The sequence below is a fragment of the Numenius arquata genome, chromosome 6 (assembly GCF_964106895.1).
Source record: "Numenius arquata chromosome 6, bNumArq3.hap1.1, whole genome shotgun sequence".
Lineage (NCBI taxonomy): Eukaryota > Metazoa > Chordata > Aves > Charadriiformes > Scolopacidae > Numenius > Numenius arquata.
The window spans coordinates 22,680,777-22,702,909 of NC_133581.1; the positions used below are offsets into that span (position 1 = coordinate 22,680,777).

General features: G+C 38.5%; 1 protein-coding gene across 2 annotated transcripts in view; it reads right to left on the reverse strand.

Annotated features, from left to right (window-relative positions):
* GALNT18 (polypeptide N-acetylgalactosaminyltransferase 18) overlaps nt 1-22,133 on the reverse strand; it is a 245,291-nt gene that overhangs the window by 71,522 nt on the left and 151,636 nt on the right. For both annotated transcript variants that reach the window (XM_074148974.1, XM_074148975.1), the window contains exons 4-6: nt 7,403-7,586; nt 6,345-6,542; nt 3,687-3,801 (exon numbers count right to left, since the gene is read on the reverse strand). In XM_074148974.1, the coding sequence (XP_074005075.1) occupies nt 3,687-3,801; nt 6,345-6,542; nt 7,403-7,586 (497 nt within the window). The remainder of the gene's footprint in view (nt 1-3,686; nt 3,802-6,344; nt 6,543-7,402; nt 7,587-22,133) is intronic.

Genomic DNA, 22,133 nt, shown 5'->3' on the forward strand with positions numbered 1-22,133 from the left:
GCTTGTGCAAGCACAACCCGGAAGCAGAGACCAAATAACAGTGAGAAATGCCAGCCTTACACTCAATTTTGTTTCCACTATAAGGCAGTTACCAACACAGTTCCTATTTGGTCTCTTGGATAAGCAATATGATTCCAGTTTGCTGTCCAAATGCAATCTGGTCCCTTAAAAGCACACTTCATTTGGGAATGACTGAACACCTACCAAAAAGAAGCATTACTCATCCTAACGTGAATTCGAGAATATGATTCTGGGGCACAGTAAATGAATCTTTCAAAAATCCGAGATAAAGTGAGCGAGCTGCTCAAAAAGGATGCTGTCAAATCTTGCAGCAACCAGCCTGCCTTTATTTTCTTATGGAGCAAATGAATAGCTTTGCAAGAAAATATTTGCTTGAGGAGAAAATACAGCATTGCTTCTAAGATTCAAAATGCATTCATATTTTGAATCCATCTGTCAGCTTCTAGCTCAAGGCAACAGAACTCTATTAATATTTATTTAATAATATATGCTTAATATTTTACAAATGTTGTTACAAAGCCACAGACAAGAATAAAAACCTTAAAAGTTAAAATAATACACCACATTAGAGACAAGTAGAGCTGAGCAGAGAAACTAATTCATCAGAGTCGAGAGGATAATCCTCCAATCAAAGACCTGTTTTCTGTGGCTTGTTACAGTTTACCAACAATGGATGCTTCAGGTACAAGTTTCCAATAGTTGGGGATTTTCTTGCACTCACATTACACAAATAACTGGATATTTGTACAGATGATGCGGTAACAAAAATACCTCCTGGGAGAGGATACTGGGATAAGTCTCCATTTCGTCAGGGTCTAATTCCTGTCCCTGCACAGTGAATATCCCATCAGTTCAGCTGAAAACAAACCATTTCAAGATTTTTTAGAAGACACAGTAATGATTCCTCCCTTATAATGAAAAGAAATCCTAAATAGGTAGACTTTGCTTCTCAGAACCTTCTCAGCTGGGAGATTAAATTTTATCTCACATAACCGAAGATGCAGTCGCTAACAAAGCAAATAGAGAATAAGGCTTTGACCCTGTGCATAGGCACAGAGATGGTGATTTACCCAGTCCTGTCATCACATGATGTTGCAGCATATGAGTTTGGCTCACAGTAGTGTTACACCCTCTGGAACAAAATTAGTAATATAGGGACGCAGGACCATGCTCTACTTAGCATGTTTAAGGAAAACAGGTAGCTCAAATGATCCTAACTCTTGCTGCTATTTCTGTAGCTGAAAGCAACCTCTCCTGTTCCTGTACATGCTTGCTCTTACACATTTATGCATAAAATTTCCCAATAAATAATTGACTTCCAGTGCCTAAACACTGTAAAGAAGAAGAACAGGCTGTGTGAAATTTGCTTAGAAACTCAAGCCATGATAAAAAGGTCAAAGAAATTTCATTAGTTACCAACTTCATCATATCAGAGAATGCAATACACAATATACTACTTCTTGCCTAGCCTGGATACCGGGTCAGTTTGGGCACATGGTGTTTGCTTCTCCACCCTTACATGATAATGCATATCACACAGCAGAATACTAGATGAAGCTTGATACTTCTTAAAAAAGGAAAATGGCAATGAAAGATGAAGCACAGTGAGCAATATGTAATCATGTATTGGAGAGCATTATTTTTAAAATGGAATCATTATTTATTGCACTGATACTGTAATTATAATGTAGTTTTGTAGAACAATTACTGTCTTCATTAAGTGATTCATCATATGCCTCACAGTTGAAAGCAACACAAATAATGTAGAGATGACTATTTGGGGCTGCAGAGACAAAAACGTAGTTCAGCAGCAGAGACATACCATCTGGCCTAAAATCACCCGCTGAATACAGTTTTTCATGTGACCCTATCTAAAGGAAATGAAAGGCAGCCCTGGGGAGCTGGACCTCTAGGGATAACTGTACCTACCATGATGCGAGAGCACATTTGAAGTAGCCACCTGTATTTTGCCAAGACGCAGTGTACAGCCCCAGGTGTGTGCCAGAAGCAGGTGGCTGAGGGAAGGAGCTTACTTTTTCAAGCTTAACATCTGCAGACATAATATTGTGCTCCCTAGAAGCTCTAATATTGCACTGTACATTTATATTCATCCTGGTATTATCTGGGATATGCTGAGAATTGTGAGAAGAGTTGGTAATAAACTGCTGAAAAATCTATTCATTACAGCTGAGTAATTTGTTTTGATACAGCCTGGAACACAGATCCAAGTCAGGATAAAGTTAGACAAGGCAGCATACATTATGCTACCTTGCACACTACAATCTGTTACAGATGAAAGTATTTTATGTAGGTCAGGCACTGCTTCCCGGGAGACAGACAAAAAGCCATAAGGAAATCAGAGGGCCTTATTCCAGTGATCCAGTCTACTCCAAAGTTTCAATTATGCAGAGGTTTGTGTCTCTCAGGTTTTGTCTATCAAAGTACTCTTCCCAGTCAACTTCTGCAAGGCTAAGTATAGCAGACTGGACAGCATATATCTCATGATGCAAAACTAGATAAAACTCCTCACACTCACATGGAGACAATAGCTTTGTCAGTTGAAAAAAGAAAAGAAAAATCAAAGTGACACTAATTTTCAACTCATCATAACACTGAGCTGCAAAATCAGTTTTCAGGAACAGAAGGCAGCTCTCTGGCCCTCACAGTGAGGAGAATGGTGTTATTAAAAGAAGCAGTCTTGCATTTCTCGCTGCCTTTCCTTAAAACTGTGCTCTAATGTAACTGAGAGGGGGCCTGCCCTTCAGTCTTGCTGCAATAACACTATCTCTGACAGGTAGGAGAAAAAGAATTTCAGGAAATGAGAAGTAAAAATGAGTATTCTTTGTTATATCTCACAGTCCCAGCCAAGGATTCTGTATTTTAAAAATGAATGATTTTTTTTTTGCTATTGTATAACAGTATGCTTTTGTTCTGGCAACAATAAAGCACAAAACACAAGCTTCCACTAACATTTCATAGCAGAATTCAGAGTTTAATTTTCTAACACACATCATGCCATTTTTCATTACCACCTATCTAAGAATTTCTCTTTTATCAAAAACTTGAAAGATTCTCAAACAGAGCAGCACTGTGTTTTCAGAATGGTATTTAGCTGTGAAGAGATACAAATCGCACACAATACTGCATCCAATAAACAGATGAAGAGTGTACGATGGAAGAAGAAAATATGTCCACTTATGCTCTTTATTGATATCTTAATTCCCCTCCAGAGGGAAGGCAGCATAAATGCCTATATATTCCAGTTTGCTCCACAGCGATTTTCCCAATTTAAATAAACCAAGTAATCTAGAAAGGCTTTTCCCATTACACCTATGAGAAACTATCCTCCTTACTGAAACTGAGATCATAGATAAGCAGTGAGTTTTGGGTATCATGTCTAACAAATTCTAGCACTGTTACTTGAACAACAGAATAATACCAAATTTTGTATTTCTATCTTATCCCAGATAAATTCTTTAAAAAGACATAGGAGCTTTTGCTCCTTTTTTTTCGCTCCCTCCTCAAATACAAAAAATCCTCAGAGCTGTGGATCTCCTTTGCACACCATCATCCATACATTTTTGACTGTTTTTTCACCCCGCGCAATAAGAAACAAGCTGTATTTTAAATGCAAGCCACCAGTGTTGGTTGGTTATGCTCCTTACCCTGATTCCCAGCTCTACATTCTCGCCTCCATATACTTCCATGCCTTCATCCAGTAAGCCAATCTCTTGGAAATATTCTCTGTCTACTATGAAGCATCCAATCAATGCAGGACTCCTGGAAAAATGAAGCAGACACAACCAAAATTAACAGATAGAATATGAACAATTTTATTATTCAGAAGGAGTTTATATTTATAATTGCTGTGTCAAATGGTGTGTCAAGACAGATTCTTAGGGAGGTTTTTCTTAAACAAATTTATCTGGCTTTGTCTTCTCATGTTCTTGCTTCTATTCTGGAATAAGCACCATTGAAGGAAAATAGACTCAAAATGAGTCTCTTCATCAGAACAGGTAGGATTTCAGTGCTAATAATACTAGATCCAGGAGCCTCAACTTTGTTTCTGAGGCACCAGCCATTCTAGTCTCTGTCCCTGCTAAGTCCTCAGGTTTCTTGTCTATGATAATTAACAAGGATACCCAATAATGCACAGTTTTGTGTTTAGCCAGAAGCTAGATTCTACAGCTAAGAAAACTTGTGTCTGTAAGTTCATATAAAAGAAAAGATTATTTCTTGAATAGAAACTTTCAGGTCAGGTTTTGCAATACAGAATCAAGAAATGTTTGCTCTTACCAGTGTACTGTAGTACTAGCCCATTGTCCTGAGCCAAATTTAAACAATTCTTTACAATTAAACAATAGCTTTGGTGAATCGGTAAGCTCTATTTATGTCAGGACCTGAATTAGCCAATTTCTACTATGCAGAGCCAATCTTAAGAATGTAAGGGTTCAGGCTCAGAGAGTATAATTTTACTTTTTTAGATGCGGTGGAGGATAATACAGAGTAATTTAGCCTTTTCATTTTTCTCCTAACTTACAATCCACAATAGCAAGAAATAAAAATGTCTTTTCTGACTATTATGCTGGTATCAGGAACTCTCATAACAACAGGATATTAATTAGCAGTACAGGGGAAATCGCCCTGCATTTACTGGGAACATTCAAGCTGCAATAAGAGTAGACATCTGCTTTCAAACAGATTATAGGATGTGTTAATCACAAATTGTACAATTCTACAGAAATCTATACATTTATGTCTTTAACTTGAAGGGCTAGAGCACCCACTTTGTAACAATGAAAGACTGTTTCTGATGTATTTATTAATGAAGAAAATAGCAGTTAACGTCAATTCAAAAACCATGCTTCTTTGATGACAAAGTACTCTTGCTTTTGATGTTGTTTTTAAAGTATTTTTCAGAGTACCTGCTTCCCTTTGCTATAATTCTAGAAGCATATTGGAGTCATGATAGAAGCCATGTGGCTTTTTGTTTGATTGTTTTAGTTACCCAGCGCACACATACACGCATTGCACTGAATAAAAGGTGCCAGGGAAAGGGCTAGGAAACAAACCTAAACATCCAATATTCATAAAGGACATTCACTCCACAATCCTCACATAGGACAGAGTTTTGGGGTAAAATGGAAAAGTAGATGTGCTCTTATTCTGAGTTTAAATACTTTAAATTTTAAAAGTAATCATAATTAATACAGAAGGTTTGACTCTCCAGGAGTAGAATACTTCAAAGCATTTTCATAAAGTTAACAGACTTTATTAATACTGAGAACCATTTCTGATGGTGTGGAAATTTCCACCCTTTTTTACCTATGTCTGTGGCACACCTGTGAATTTTTATCTCCTACTTTCCAATGCTGAGTCTTGTTCTAATGAACAGCATCTAGGTCAGTGCAGTTCAGGGTATGAACTGATAATTCAGGTATTTCAGGGTAAAACTGATAATTGCCGAAAAAAGTTGTCTGCCTGAAAAGACAGAACCACTGGATGAAAGATTCCCTTTACATTGACTGCATGAAAACTCATTGGTAGTGATGTTCCCCTCACGCTGCCATTGCTATTTAAGGTTCTGCTTTGTAGGTGGTGAAAACAGTCTTCATACCTTCTTTCTGCAGAGAGCTAGATTCTAGGTACTAGTGACCTCGTGGTATGAATGCATCGCTAGAAGAAAGGCCTGGAATCTCAGCAGAGCTGCTGAGAGGATTCAGAGGCACCTACTCCTCCCCCTGAGATAAGGGTATTGTTCTGTACCAGCCTAACAATACTCCAGACAGGATAAGAAAGTACAGAGCTAGATTGTACCAAAGCAAGGATCTAATAGTCTTTGCTCACACACTATCAGCAGACCAGCATTAACTCCTAGGGCATAACACAGCTGTAAAGCTACGTGACAGTTTTATAAAGAATACAGCCGTCAGATCAGTTCTGTTTATATAATGCATTTGTAAAGAAAATTCTGTTTCTGGCCCATTACCACTAAAGTAGCAGACAAGGCATTTGGAGAAAGCAGTGCTGGCTGGGCATTCAAGTCTCCTATTTCACTTCAACTACGTGTTTTGCCCCATGTTAATAACAAGGAAACCTATTTGAAAAGATCTACTGAAAATATCAGTTTTCTTGATGTGCAGGGGTGTAGGGTTCAGGGACAAAAGCTGAAGTGGACAGCTCGAGGACACTTAACTAATTTAACACGTAATTTAACATTACAGTCAGTAAAATCTATTACATAGCTAAGACCACTCACCATCTGTCATATCTAAACGGGCATTCCCAGTGACACACTACTCTAGATCACAGTTGCATGTTACCTTATTGGAGCAGTTGTGTTCTCCAGTTTCCACCACGACTTAGGAGGGTTCAGATATCGGCACCACAGCTCCCAGTCAAACCCCTGTGCTGAGAGGGGATACTCCTCTATTTCAAAATTATCATACTTAATGTTATCAAATGATGGAGAAATTACTCTTTTTCTGTTCTCTTTTATCCTAGTGAGCACTGGTTCAGCCCTAAAAAAAAAAAAGAAAGAAAAAAAAGCGTTATGACCATGTCAGTAGAAACATAGCAGTGATGGAAATAGCAGCTTATGCTGTGTATTTCAGAAAGGGCAAAGTCTATGGCTGTTACCCATTCAGAGCTCCCTTTGCTTTGCAGTGGAATTTTGACAGAGACTGATCTGCCCCCAAATAAAACACTGCAATATTTTATCTAGGATGCCCTTTTATTAACCTTGATGTTAGCTGGTGAATGGAAGAAATTAGTATCTGCATATGATAGAGCATTTACACCCTTGCTACCAAATAATGATAACTTCAGTCTCTCGATATTATCAAGGACTTCAAGATCAGAGCTAATAATAGATTTATCCTAGGGACAGAAGCTCCTGCCTTTTTATCACTGGTTTTACTCATGAAGAAACAGAGATATTAAATCCAGACTGAACAAGTTAAAACACATGGTCTTAGTTATGTGCTACTTTTCCACAGAACAGCAACCTCAGTGCCAAAATGACACTTCTTTGTTTACACTGTAGAATATAAAAGAAACATAACATTTTTTAATTAAAAGAACATAAAAATGCCCTTCTGGGCAAAGGGCTACATTATCGGTGGAGGTTTTTAACATGCAGTTTTCCAATATAGTTCAAATACATTATGCCAGCAGGTAACTCACATTATAGAAATGGATCTAGATTATGTTACCCCAGCACAAATATGCTTTTCATGTTTGTGTCCATGATCATGTCTGAATCTTCATTAAAATTATCAGAATGCTAATTCACCCTCTATATGCAAGAGCACCATTCAGTAATTTGTAAACAGTGCTTGGAAAAGGTCCCTTGGTCAGCAAAATTCAAGGAGACACATACCATCCCACATTAAATTCCACATGGGCATCAAAGAGAGCGACTACTGGTGCAGTGGCTACTCTCCATCCACTAACTCGAGATCGAATCAGTCCCTCTTGTTTGCTGTGTCGAACCACCTTGATGAAACCAGGTTTACGGGCGTTCACTTCATCAACATATTTCTTTAGTTTCTCCTTGAGTTCTTCTGTGGAAAGGAAAGAGTTAGAGGTTAATCAGCTCGACAAGATGCAAAAACCTGTTCTTTCAGGAAAACAGGAGTCTTCATACATGGAAATACTCCCCTTTTGATTTAACTACTAAGAATTCTCAAATAGTCAGGCCTAAAAGGAGGCAAAAAAAAAAAAAAAAAGCAGAAGGACCATAAATTATATAGTAATAAAAAATTCCAAGTGTAACTATTTAGTCTACATGACTGACATCAGGCTCCTGCCACTGTTTAACATTAACATGCCACAAAATAAAGCACTCAATCATAAAGTATCATAGCTACGTAAGTGCATATTATGTTACTGCAGCAACAAACACGGTAACTATCTTATATTTCCAGAAAAATATGCTCATGCATTGTCCATGAACTTTTTTATCAATATTTCAAGAAAAAAAAAAAGGTAAAAATAAAATTATTTCTTTCTCTTTTTTCCATTTTTCTTTCTAAACTTTGACAGCTCTTTTCTATCTCTACTAAAAATTTCCATGATTTCTGCTCTTTTCTCAGGAGAACAAAGACCAATGAAAGTACTGGAGGAGAATCATTCCTAATTAAAATATGATCACTTTTTAATCAAAAGCTATCATATCTCTGGTTTAAAGACCATTACATGAGAAAATCCAATAGGTAGAGCCGAAATATGTTGTTCACTACTTTTACTAACTGAAAACACTATTCATGACTATTCCTATGTTCTATTTATGTTATGGTACCACTCAGAATTCCCTTAGTGTTATTAAGTTCCCTTTCTTCCTAATCCTTCCACAAACCCAGGAATGTCTTTGCTGTGATGCACAATAATGCTCCTGTGGTTACGATGCTGAACTGGGTATCATCAAATCTTCACTAAAAGCTCAATGGTGCCTAGCCCTTTCTGTGAAATCCTGAGCAAGCCACTTAACTTCTCCATAATCAATTCCCCTTCTTTTCAGTCCATTAAGACTTTAAACTCTAGAGAGCAGCAGTTTTCTTTTTCCCTGCATTTGGCCAGTACCTGTGGCCCTGAGCTGAGGGGAAGTTACATCAGACAAGGGATGGCAACAGAGCCCAGCGGAGGAAGGAGCAGCACCCAGTAGTCAGCAGTGTGGGTATGATTCTGTTATGTTGGCTGGCACAAATTGCTTCCCAATAAAATACAACAAGATTTTTCTTTAAAACCTAAGAAATGAGACCTTCTCTTGCATTGTTTTGCTGGCATTAGTGGTGCAATCTGTTCCTAGCAACGTTTCAGGAGGATATTTCTGCGCTGAGCCCAGGTAGCTTCTCAACATGATAAGCCAACCACTCTGGGAACTGGTCATCTCAAACAGATCTGGACAACACACACACTAGAATGGTTAATGCAACAGACAATGAAAGCAAGCACACTTTATTAGCCACATTAAACGTCCTTGGAAAGGGTGTCAGCCTCAGGCTGACAAAGCAGAACAGAGGTGTTTTACCAGAGGTCCTCAATCCTAAAGACTGTTACAACCCATATGATCTTATTGGACCTACTTCTCTGAGAATATGGAGGAAAGGACAAGACGGTCAAGTACAAAGACTCCTTAAATTTACCCCTCTTTGTAAAGAGTCTCATATAGCCACCAGGCACAATGTTCTCGCAGCTGATTCCACTGATATTGCAGGACTGTGCATGTCACATGCTTTTCAGCAAACTAACTCTCTGCATGGAAGGGAGAGAAAACCAAAGAAAAGTGCTGATGCTTACAGTTTTTCATAAAGAACAAGAATTACAAAGAAACAATCTGATAAGGATGTCCATCATAGTCCTTAAACTGCAGCTATATTTTAGGAATGGACTCAATATATTCCTAAAATTTCCCACATTATATTGTCAAAATCTATTCAAATTGTTTATCTATGACTGCATCACCTTGAATAAACAACACAAGGCATTAACACGCATAGCACAGAGCACTATTCTACTTTGTATTATATTTGCTGCGCATCAAGCAATACACTTTTTTCCCCTTAGCAAGTTAAAAAATCATATTAAGGTTTTCTATCATGCTTGTGCAAAGCCACATATTCGTACTGTTCATCCCCTAACACACAGATTTGTAGCAAGCACAAAACTACCAAACCAACCTCTAGCTAACAGCACTTTAAATTCAGAAGATGATATTTATGTTACTGAAATTGTGCCCATCTAAAAATAGTGCAAACCAGTTCTCTATTCCCAAAATTTAACATTGTGGAGGGTGAATATCAAAACATGAAGATAAAGCTTTGTTCTCAGTGTAAGTGGCTGTTCATGGCTTTGCAATACCAGGAAGCTTTATTTGCCACAACAATGCAGCATCACCATTGAGTATAAACTCCACAAAAGGAAAGCGGACTCCAATCAAGGAATTGAAAATCAGTACCCTTGATAGAGTCACTGTTCTCTCAATCACCTTCATTTTTAGTAAGTGGGCTATTCTTACTCCTGTCATATACTTTTCCTAATGTGGACTGAGACTTTATAAGCTTAAGTAAACATAAAAGCTTTTCATAGCTAGGTGTAGTGTGGAAATAGGTGGAAATGGAACAGAACCCCAATCTTGGCTTGCCACCAGCATGACTTCAGCTGTACATTATAGCTGTGACATTTACTAGGCAGAACATACTTCTATATTTCTGGTTACACTGCAGCTTTTTGCAAATGAAGTGGCCTGAAGAAGTCTCAGGGGAACTTTGCAGGCTTACCCATGATCAATGAGTATGGAGGAATCCTTCCCTGGCCTTCATTATCAGCCTCAAGAGGTGGAGAAAAGTGCTGTGTTTCACATAATCTTCAATACTGGCCCACAAGCAATGACTTACTCTGTAGCATGTCCACAGCAGACAAAGCAGTATTTTGCAGTCAGGCATTTTCTGGCCTTTGTTATTTAAAACAGATTAGCCTTCCTTTGCAACAGCAGAGTGCTGAGCAGAGCATTTTGTGCACCCTTTGTCTTACAAAACCTATTGGACAGACTCTCCCAGAAGAAAAGATAAGTCTACTAAAAAAATGTATCTTTTTCACTCAGCCACAGGACACATCAGTCATGTAAATGAAGCCAAAAAAGTCACTATTTTGGGAAGAACATTAAAGATGCCCTAGCAGGATACTTAAGTCAGAATTTTTTCATGCATTCCGTGTTTTCCTGGGTTTTATATGAGAAATCTGAGTTCAATTGTCTTTGACAATTTTAGAGCACCCTGCCCGACTGGATTGAATGATGGGACTCACCCCCTAGAACTGATACACTTTGTGATGGCACTGATGGTCTTCAGCAATATATTTTTAACACATGCTCTGCTTTTTTTTCCACTTCAGATACGTTGCCTGAATAATAAACAGTCTTTTTCATTAATTATTGTGCTTCACTGCTTTATGCCACCATAGGGAGAAGAAAGGGAATGAGCAAATGTGTCATCTTCAATACACTGTTGATTCGGTTTCTAATTATGGAAACAAACAGGCTTATAACGATAAATGTGTTTGCCTTTCAGTGCAGAATCTCTCAAATAAGGACTCGATTTGACTAAGCTGAATGAGTATCTACAACTGGAGAGAAAGAGCAGCCATATACAGAATGGGAAAATGGTGCCGATCTGGCACTTGGAAATGTTGCACTCTACCACCTATCTCTATACAGTACAGATGTCTGGAGAGCACAGCCCAACTCTCCTCATAAATGTAGAAACATAATTAATATGCCATGATTATATTCAATATTAACATAAATAAGTTCTAATACTTCTAAGAGGTTGTTTGTTTGCTTTTAACAAATCCACAAAGATTTTGTTTGTCAAGTTTCCATATTCAGCACAATAAAGCAGTGCTAATGAATTCATGCAACTTTGCCTTCATAGGAAAGGGCAGAAGCAGGGCAGGATGGAGACAGGGAGCATAAGGAGTCAGAAGACGTCAGCCATCCCACAGCTACAGAGATTGTATGTGAAGGGATCATTTAGTTGATAAAAACCCCTTCACAAGCCATCTTCCTTTCAGGATATGGTCTGAGAGAACGGTGGCTTGAGAGAGGCTCTTGAAATGCAACTGCTCTTCTTGCAATACTGCAACTTGTTTGGCTTGTGTGAGTAGCCAGTCCTAGCTCAGAGGGGCAATCCGGACCACCTCCTGTTCAAATGCTGGGGAGTTGTGGCAGACAATACAATATGGAAAAAATTTCACACATATGCCCCAGGGAGTTTCTCAGAAGTGAAATCATCTATAGATCATGCTCTTCATCCAGTCACATGCAACTGGTCTACATTTGGGATGCCTCTACCCTCCCCGAATTGGGAAGTTATCAGGCTAGATGCTCAATGATGCAAGGTGCCTTTGCCCCATGGGACTCATGTCCTACAGCAGCTGTGGATCTGTCCCCAGACTTCAAATTTTAAAGTTATTGATACAAACAATGCTGTCATAAATAATAAATTACTGCCTCACATTCATAGAGAAGTAGCTTAAAGAACAGGTAATTAAGCCTTAGTTTCAGTAACTTTCATGCTTTAATGTACTCCCATTCTGAGTGCTTAAATGAGTCCTCAAATCTCTCAGAACAATTACATTTGTAAAGTCTGACACTCATGCTTTGCTGAGATGGATGCATTTTACTGACTTTTTAAAACTCTTCTTCTTAGCTGTACGTTTGCCAACGGAGCTAAATTAATAAATAAATGAAAGCTCTCATAATTCCATGAACTTTCTAAAGCCTAAAAGTCTCTGTTGATGTCAGTGCAGCAGAATGCATGCTGGATGTTATTGCCATCTCTGCAAGCCTTGTGCTTTTACCTTTAGGGAAAAATTTATTTCCATGTCAAAGGCCCAGGAATTACCATGTCCCTCTTTAACCTTAGCACTTGGCACAAACATAGCTTCTTTTAATGTGAAGGGAAATAAATTATTCTTCAATACATTACAATTGTCCTGCCCTGTGCCAGAAACTGTGGATTGACACATTATATGAAAAGCATAAAATCCTGCCAATTCATTATTTTTATGCTCTAGTTTTGTGTGTTCATTGAGCTGCCTAGAAGGCACACTCTGGTCCCCAGGTAAAGAACCACGTTGGATATTTTCTTGGATCATAAAGGACACTTTTAAAGACAAATCATTACAGCAGCTGCAGGAATACAGTGGAGCTACTGCCTGTCTCGGAGCCAAGAGACCACTGGTCAGTTTGCTCCTGGCAAGGATCCCAGGGCCTTCCTGAATGCCCTGTGCAGCAAGTCAGAATGGATCCACTGCCTTGCTCCAAGGCAGAACAGCCAACTGGGAGAGCACAAGTCAGTACACCAGGAGAGCTGCTGCCATACTAGGAGCTTCTCATCAAGTACAGCTTGCTTCTGCATGAAAGGCAAGTAAATTGGCAAAAAGACAGAATTCGCACAAACCAATTAATTTTAAACCAAGATTTTTCCATCTTCTTTGTCTTACTATTTGTGGCCCAAAGTCTTAGGAACAAGAAGAGCTGCTTTTCCACTCTTCCAGTAACAATTTTGTAGCCTTTAGAGAAGCAGAATGTATTAACATAGGTAACTTCCTTTCTGGCAAATAAAGCAAGCCTGTTATACCTGGTTTGTTGCAAAAAACCCATCTCTTCCCTCTCAGTCACTCTGTAGGCATACAACCTGAATTCATGGCAGCAGCTAGGCATTTAAGAAGAACTGTTTGCTGCACTTTACCTAACAGGCTTGTACATCAGATGATGTTGCTTACTTCTTATGCAGCTCAGTGCTTCATACTTTTTCTTTCCCATTCCTCTGGCCCCTTATCTTTCATGCTCAAGTGATCACCTCTCCTATCTGTAGCAGAAGCAGATAATTCCAAATGGAAAATATTTATAACCAGTTAGAGGCATGTCATTTGTAATGCACGTGTGTATATAGAATCTTTGCAACAAAGGGCAACAATGCACAAACAGATAACGAGGGCCTGCTGCGCACACGTATTTAATAACCTCATGTTATCTGGTAATAGATAAACCACCCAAGGGAAATTACCAACGTGATGCAAGGAATTGATTTGGACAGACCTCAAAAACAAAAAAACCAGTATAGTCTTTTTCCTCCATTACTATACCTAACATGTATTGTTGACAGAGATGCATAATCTAATCTCAGAAGTTCAGGCTATCCATGTGTAAAGCAGATAGCATAATGAACTTTCACAGTCACAATCTTTGCATTCAGCAATCCAAAGTCTCAGCTGCTGTCAAACCTCCCCAGGTCTATTAAGATAAATGAGGCCTACTACAATTTATTCCAGCTCACACCTCGGACTACAAACCAAGGATTTCTTTAGTCTAGCATATGAACAGCACCCTTCTCCCACAATAAAGGCAGAAAAAATATACGTTTCCCCTCTCAGCCCCTACACACAAACAGTTCAAATCCCAGCCATGAAAGTGGGATACCACCCTCCAGATCATTAAGTCCTACCTAGAAATATTGCTGCATCTTTATAAAATCCAATAGTATGGGAAGAACAATGAAAATAGTCTTTTGGAAACTGGCAGGTGAACATCATGTTATGGACGAGGGGGATACTGGAGAAAGAAATATTACATCTGTTACTTTTTGTTAGTACTATTCTCTTGTAGTAATATCTTTATAATAAGGGCTATAAATCCCATTTATTTCCCTTTCATTATTTATTTAATGCTGTTCAAAGACAGTACTCAATTTCTGTCCTAAGGTGCATCCTGTTCTATGTATCAATGAGCCCACATTCTTGCAACAGTTTGCAAGACAGAGAGATAAATTGAGAAGCCACATGAACCTGCAAGGTCACACTAGAATTTGCAGAAGGGGAGGAACAGATCCTGGGTCTCCCAAATTCCAGGGCAGCACATTAACGCTGCATGATTTCCCTGAGGCTGTGATTCTGCAGTGGCCCATATGGAGCCCAGAGAACTCTGTGCAGATGCAAAACCTCATCCACATCACTGGGTCAGGATTGAAAGGCAGCTGATATCTGGAGCTCTTGTTAATGTCAACAGAAATGCATTGCAACAAAGAAATTAAACATGGCTCTTCTATTCCCCTAACAATGGGCAAGACTCACATCCTTACCTCCAAGTGCAGAGTAGAGCTTACTAAGGGTAAGTGTTAACATCGAGTGAGGAAAAGAAAATAATTCTGCTCTCAGGTGAACATTCCTTCGAGCTCTTTAATGAATTTAAATGTATGCAGCAAGGCAGGACTAATGAAAACAAGCACAAAGTTGTCTTGTCTTACATTACAAAATTCCCAAATTAGAAAGTTCACAACTGACAGTAAAAGCCAGTTGGGTGTGTGTGTGCATATCCCAGCGAACATGCAAACACAAGCTAAAAGTAGAACGGGGACTTTCCAGGACTGCCAATTGTTACCAACTACCATACAAACAACAAAGCAAGGGTTACAGAGGCTGCTGTGTATCTCTTCATGGCAATACCTAGAATCCTTTCAACAGAAGGGTATTTAAATAGTCAAAATATCTTTAAGCGCAGACCTGTAATTATATAATCTTAATTGTTTCACTCAACTTACTGATTGATGGATGCTTGCATTAATCTCCACAAAAACACTACTCAACTCCAGTTTACTTGTATGACTGCTTCCCAATTACGGACTGTTACTGGATATATTATGATTACACTAATGTGATCACAACAATGGTTAAACCTGATCAGAAACAAGGACTATCACTGAAATCAGCTATTTGTATCACATCTGATGCAAAAACAACTTCTGATGTTTATTTGGATACAATAGTTTTATAAAGGGACCATGAAGTGAGAAGTACACAAGTACCGAGACTGTACATTAGAGGTGACACAGGGAATACAATACACTGATGAAATAACCACTGCCAAAATTCTGAGTTCATAATTTCATTTCTTAGTGTTCCTGGATTCATTTGTAAAATGACCTTTAAATGTTATAGAGAAGCGTCTGAGAAATGCGTTCTAGTCCCAGCCGGATAGCAGCTGTTTCCAGTAATCTAAGTGGCTTGTTTTTTTCTCAATATACAGTATTTAATTCTGATCTATTTCTTGGATGTGTATGGAATAGAAAAATTACTATTCAGAAAAAAAGAAACTAAATGCTTGAAAAGAGCCAGAGCAAACTGCATAAATCTAGAAAAATATAATCTAAAGAGCACATTAGAAACACTCTGTATTTCTATAACCATAAGACTCAGTAAGCTACTTGCTGTACTGTAAACTTGATAAATAATCATGAGTCCAAGAAACAGCCTGGCAGTTATGTTATGATAACAGATTCATAAGGAAAAGGAAACTGCCAATTAAAGCACAATAGTCCAAGTGTAACTACTTTATTTCTGGAGTGGATTCAGAGGAAATCAGTCATCTAAGTTGCATTAAAAATGGAATATGCAAATATGCAGTTAGAAATGTATGGAACAGAGCTGCTTTCTGGATCAAACCTCTCTCTGACAGCAAGGAAGTTGAGAACAGGACTATAAAGGCAGAGGAAACAGAAAGTCTTCTGGTTGGAAGGGACCTCTGCAATCCAAGCCTTAAGTAACGTTCACTATTAAACAGTTATTTAAAAGAATGCCAGAAGCACTAGAGGATAGGTTTTGGTTATAATAAATAGGACTTAACCTTGCATGTCACGTTGGTTTTTATGAAAATCTTATTTTGTATCAGAAATTATAATCCAACTTTATACTCATTGAATAGAATTACTTCCTTGGGAGCAAGCCAGTAGCTAGCATGCACCAAACCTGATGATACTGTGAGAGTGTCCTTGAGGGTCAGGACAGCAATAACATTATTTCTTCTTTGAGATCTCACTCTACAAACTAAACAGCAGTTAAGGAAAATAAAACAAAACCGCATTCTGTGGTGCAATTTTTTAAACTACATCCAAATGTAGAGTTACCAGCTTTTCTTTTGAATGATTCTTACTCTACCCGACAACCCTTACACATCAGATGCAGAATGTTCTGTCCGTATTCCAAAACAGAAAGCTCAATTTCTTGACTACCTGTGATCATGTTGTGTGTGACCTGCTATTATCTTCTCCTTTAAACGGTGGATTGCCACTTGCAGAAGAATGCAATTCACCACAGCAATAGCAATACAGCACCCAGTACAGCAAGAAGAAATACAGCCCGCGTAGGCAGGAGGGCCCTTTTCAAGGGATTAGTTCACAAAAGGGACTTGTTTTTACATCAGTGGATCTGCGTTCACACAAGATGTTTCTGTCAAGAAGCAGAAGGAAAAAAGAAAAGCAAATTATACCAATATGAGCGATTTTTTGTTCATTATTGTAATGGCTAATAGGTTGCTGGCAATGCAAACAAGAATACATTGGAAATACCACTTGCAAGCAAAAATTTTACAGGGTGAAATATTGATATCACAAATACTGATATCACTGAAGTCAATAAGAATTCAGAAAAAACTGCTACATGTCCAGGACCCGAATGCAACATCCCACATGACGGCATAGCAAATGCAAGTTATATTTAGCCTTTGTAAAAGACAGCTCTCGTGTCCTTGTATTATACCATATAGTCTTGCAAAAATTCTGCTGAACACGGTGTATTACATCACACATCCATCAGTCTACTAACCTGTCATAAAAAGAAAGGGCAGGACCTATCCTGTCACATACCAGGCAAGCAAAGAAAAGCATTCAGTGTGCATTTCCACTACAAATATAGGAGGAATGTCTCCTTACAGACCACTGCCAGATTCACTTGGGACAATCTGGTAGCTATCTACTGTGCTATTTAAGTCATGGGTTTTAATTCTCATCATTTGACTAACTTAGAAGTTACAGCTTCTCCTTTTTGAAAGTTCCTAAAAATATGGACAAAATCCAAATAGTTTTTACTCCCATAAAGCACCCATTCAAATCAGAAATTATTTGGATTTGAATACTGTAAGAGCTGCAGGATTTGTTTCTATCTAAAGACACAAACTGTCATCAACTACGTACATTTCCAAATTAAAGCAACAAATTCTGGCTTGCTTCTTTCCCAGCATATTTGGTTACTCCTTAGGAGTAACACAGTGATGGGACCGTGACATTTGGTAGCTGTGGAAAACCTCTAAATCTGGCATATATGATCTCCAAGTAAAGGACTGCTTATTATAATAGTTTATCATCCACTGCTTCCTAAAAATCCCAAGCTCCAAGTCTTAATAGAATACAATAGCATACAATTTGTATCTTTAGATTAAATACATCAGCACGCAACAAATTATTCCAAGCCTTTCATCAGCTATTATAGAAAATTTCTCTGTAGGCATCTAATCACATTCTATCCATTAGTTTTAAAGAAATGTTTGGGGGTTAATTATTATATTACAATTGTTCTTCATGCCCTGCCTTTTTGCATCAGAAACATGTGAGGGACAGTAGCAGCAATCCTTATGTTTTCTGAAAAAAAAAAAAGGCGAGGCATTAAAAATAACCCAGGCATTACCTTGAAACTAAAATTTGTAACACCTTTTCAATTCACAATACAGGAACAGCATCGTTACTAGCATCCTGCTGCAGTCTGGGAAAGATTTGATTTGATTAAATCCTGCTTAATTGGGAGTAGGTTATTTTAAAATTAAAGTATGTTAATCTGGCTATTAGTATGCCTCCTAGCAGGGTGGAAGCCTTGCTTGCATGAAACATGCACATAGAAGAACACACACCAGCCTTGCCTTTCCTTCTCTCCAGAAACAACCAGCAGTAGCATCAATATTTTTGATGTTACAGCCAGTAAAAGTGTCTTTTCACTGTGCTGAGATAGGACAGAATTCAACCGACTCCAGCACTCCCTCCTGGAGTGAGCAGCCAGAGGTTCAGGTGACTGGGCTGCTCCAGGTTTCTGCTTTTCACTGCAGATGGCTGGAACTACTGGGGAAGGACAGTACCTACTCCAAACTACAGGAAGCAGGCTGGGCTACCAGTTCAAGTTCTCATCTTGTCAGCAAAGCAGAACTGGTTGGCGCTGGCTGAGAAATCCACAAGGAAATGCACAGTACTTCTGGACCTGCTGCCTGGGATTCAGCAGATAGTGGTCCTCCCTCAGAATCAGTCACGCATCAGCACCCGACACTGCCAAGAGGAGCAGCTCCTGAGATGCTAAGGATAATGGTCACAGAAAATGGACTGAAATCAAAAGCATAAACTGGGCACTGAAATGACTTAAATCTTGAGAGATACCACTAAAGAATATTTCCATAGAGGAAGGGAATATCATTTAAATAGCTTCTAACTTTTTTTTTTCCACTGAGTATTAGGCAAACAAGAGTCCAGTAGAATATTCTTGAATTACAATTTCTCTTACTAATATTTAGATACATTACGACAGGTTTGTTCATCGTTTGTGTTCTGGTAAAGATCACATTACATTAATTTTAGTTTGTATCCTTTCTCATTATTTTGTGTCATTTAATTTTAGCTCTTTTCTTCAAAATTTACCTTCTAAAGCAACACTTTAACACCTATGGTCAAAGCAGAGAGAACCTCAGGGCCCATCAGCCTCTGCCCAGTAAGTGCAACTCAGGATGGGTCAAACTTAGTGTTCACATGGAAAACTATGCACACAGGCATTTGTATTCAGGCCTCCCCTACTACACTTTTCACATAGCTTCATTTTCTCAATAAATGCAGTAAATTTTAAATGTCTTCATGAAGAGTTCCCAGCATAATCTTTACTGACATTATTATTTCTTATACACATTATACTTCTGAATCCTGACATTTATATAAAACATTGCTTGGAAATTTTACAGTCTTTTCCAGGAGATCTTTTTATGAAGGACTGTTAGCACTAAGTACTGTCTGTATCTCACTTAGCTGTGATGTGGTCTGTAGCACCATAAACCTACCAGACTCCATTTATTATAGTGATTCAAAGGCTTGAAACTACGACCTCCTATCCAATTCTTCCAGTATACCATTTGACCTTTCATTGTGAATAATGATTTTGCACAGATACAGGCTAATTTCCTTGGACTGGATTTTGATTTGCAATGATTCACCATTTGATTTGCAGTATATCCCCATTTTTCAGAATAGTTACTGGCTGACTTCTCAGATTTAAATCTTTTAGCATCTTCAAAAGAATGCTTCTTGCACAGCTAAATCTCATAATGAAATTCCATGATTAAATTCTGTCCAACTATGAACACTACATTTCTACCTTGTCTGCATATTGCAATATGTTGAAGTGAAAACCACTTGACAACTTCAGACTGGGTAATGCTTTCATTTTCCCGTATGGCATTCATCTTAGTTAACCTTAGAGGGCTATTATACAGCTATATGATTATTAATATTATGTTGCAGGAGGAGATTGCTCCAGAAGGTAGTAAACTCAGAGTTATAATATCTAAATCTTTAAAATACTGAGCAGTATTTATTCCACAGAAATTTTGGTGATCTTTCCAAAGCTCAAAAAGCCTCGCACATGGGTCTCTTAGAAAGCTGGATAGAAAAAGCTCCTCCAGACATGTGACTCTTCCATCCTCAAGGGTATCACATCACCCCCCTTTCTAAATCTTCTTCGAAATGAGAAGCTACAAACGTGTAAACTGTACTCTACATAGCAAACAAGGCTGTGCTACCTGTGATGGAAAGAGTTAAGTAGCATAAACAAACCATCAGTTAACATAAAATTTCTGTGATGTTTTGTGAGTCAGACTCATAAACGTACACACACATCACATAGCCAGCCAGCCTAATGCCTTTTCCCAGGTTCTCAGTCTCCGTCACCGACACTGGAAATTACAATTTGCAGTTATAGCCACCATGCCTCATTGGAAGAAGGCAAGACAGATCAAAATAACATGGACATTTCGGACTCCGCCTTGATCCCAAGACCATCACCTCATTCATGACATGAACTAGCAGGTTACGTTTCGTCTGACCAAACCAGAGTGCTGCCTTGATGCTCACTGCCCTACTAGCGCTGGCTAGCTGCTACTTCAATCTATAAAGCACAAAGCAGTCTATATAAGCAGTTGGGGTATAATTACACCCTATGTACTATCATGCAAATCTTTGCCATTGGATAGCAAAGTGGCCCAGCTTTATACAGTCCTTGACCAGTTGCATTCTGCACAGTATTTCCACCGAAGAGGTTTACACTCTCCTCAGAAAAGCTATGTGCAAAGCTGTTGCCAAAGGAACTGGCAGGGCTTGCTACCAGAGCTACATTTGCAGTTCACATGAAGAACGGGAACCTGATCACATGCTGCAATTCCAATTAGGGAATTCGAACCAGGAAAATAAGAAACTCCAGTAAATCTCATAAACATAGAGAGACAAAATGCTTGAAGAGGTAAACAAGAAGTGGTCACAGTTCAAATACTGCAAACTGGAGACTAGTCAACGTTCCCACCTTTCATCACAGACAAATTAGGGTGATTAAAACAACTAAAACACAGAGAGCTAGTAGGTTTCATAACATCTCTTTTAAAAAGTTGGCAGCTGGCTTTTTCCTCTGTTAGACCATCCAGAAGTACAAAAAAACCCCACACCTGCTACACAGCAAAAGCAAATAACCTTCTGAAGCCCAAGAAGATCACTAACTCTCAAGAAGTTACTCAGTCTTTTGCTGAGCTGCACATGAAAACTAAAGTCAGACTTTTTTTTTTTTTTATTTGCTATGTGAGTGAATCTTCTCTGTAGCTAAAAAGTAAACACGCTGGGTGTTAATTGGAAGCATTTGTGAAAACTAATTAAAATTGCTGTGCCGCAATTGTGCTTCAGAAAAGGTTTTTTGTATAAATCCTAGTAAAGATTTGTTTGTCTTGTACATGCTTCGTTTAATCCCTTCAGGTAGATAAACAAAGAACATATCAGTCATATCTTAACAAAGAGAGGGAGTGGCAATTCTCTTCTAATCAAAGGACTTTCTTTACAGTTAAATCTAAAGCCATTAATTAGGGGCCTTGGTACAAGTTATCCCCAGCTATATACAACTGTTAAACAAAGAGATGTCAAGATAAGCATTGGGAAAGCATATTCCTGGGGAAGAGACTCATGCAACACTACTTTTGAAAGGTATTGGTGTGTGCCAGAAGCCACACAAGTAGGCTGGCTACGGTTTGGAAATGAGCTGTTGCTACCATCTGATCAGCCACCTCAAATGCAGCTGGCAGGTTCTGAAATACTCCACTGATGTAAATTTTTGCTCCTCAATCAAAACAAATCCGTTTTGTATATTCTTGCAATACCAGCCCATGCGATGACGACTGCTTCCATGAGATCACTCCCCGTCCTTTTGCTCTCACCAAGACTATCCTTCTGTAATGATGTGAAACAGACCGGATATTTGACAAATACTAGCACTTACAAACTCCTCTAAAATTAACTGGCATCAAACGTAAGTAAAATTGGACTAGCTATGATCTTTTTCCTCTTGTGTGTATCTACATGTAACGTCTATACTCATCAAACAGTGCCTTATTTTTCTCCACCCTTCTGCTACTTTGCTTTTGGAACTCATTGATCCCTTTCATTTGATTTACACTGTAGTGAACAAAATCAGCAGCAGTACCAGGGCATAGCTCTTAA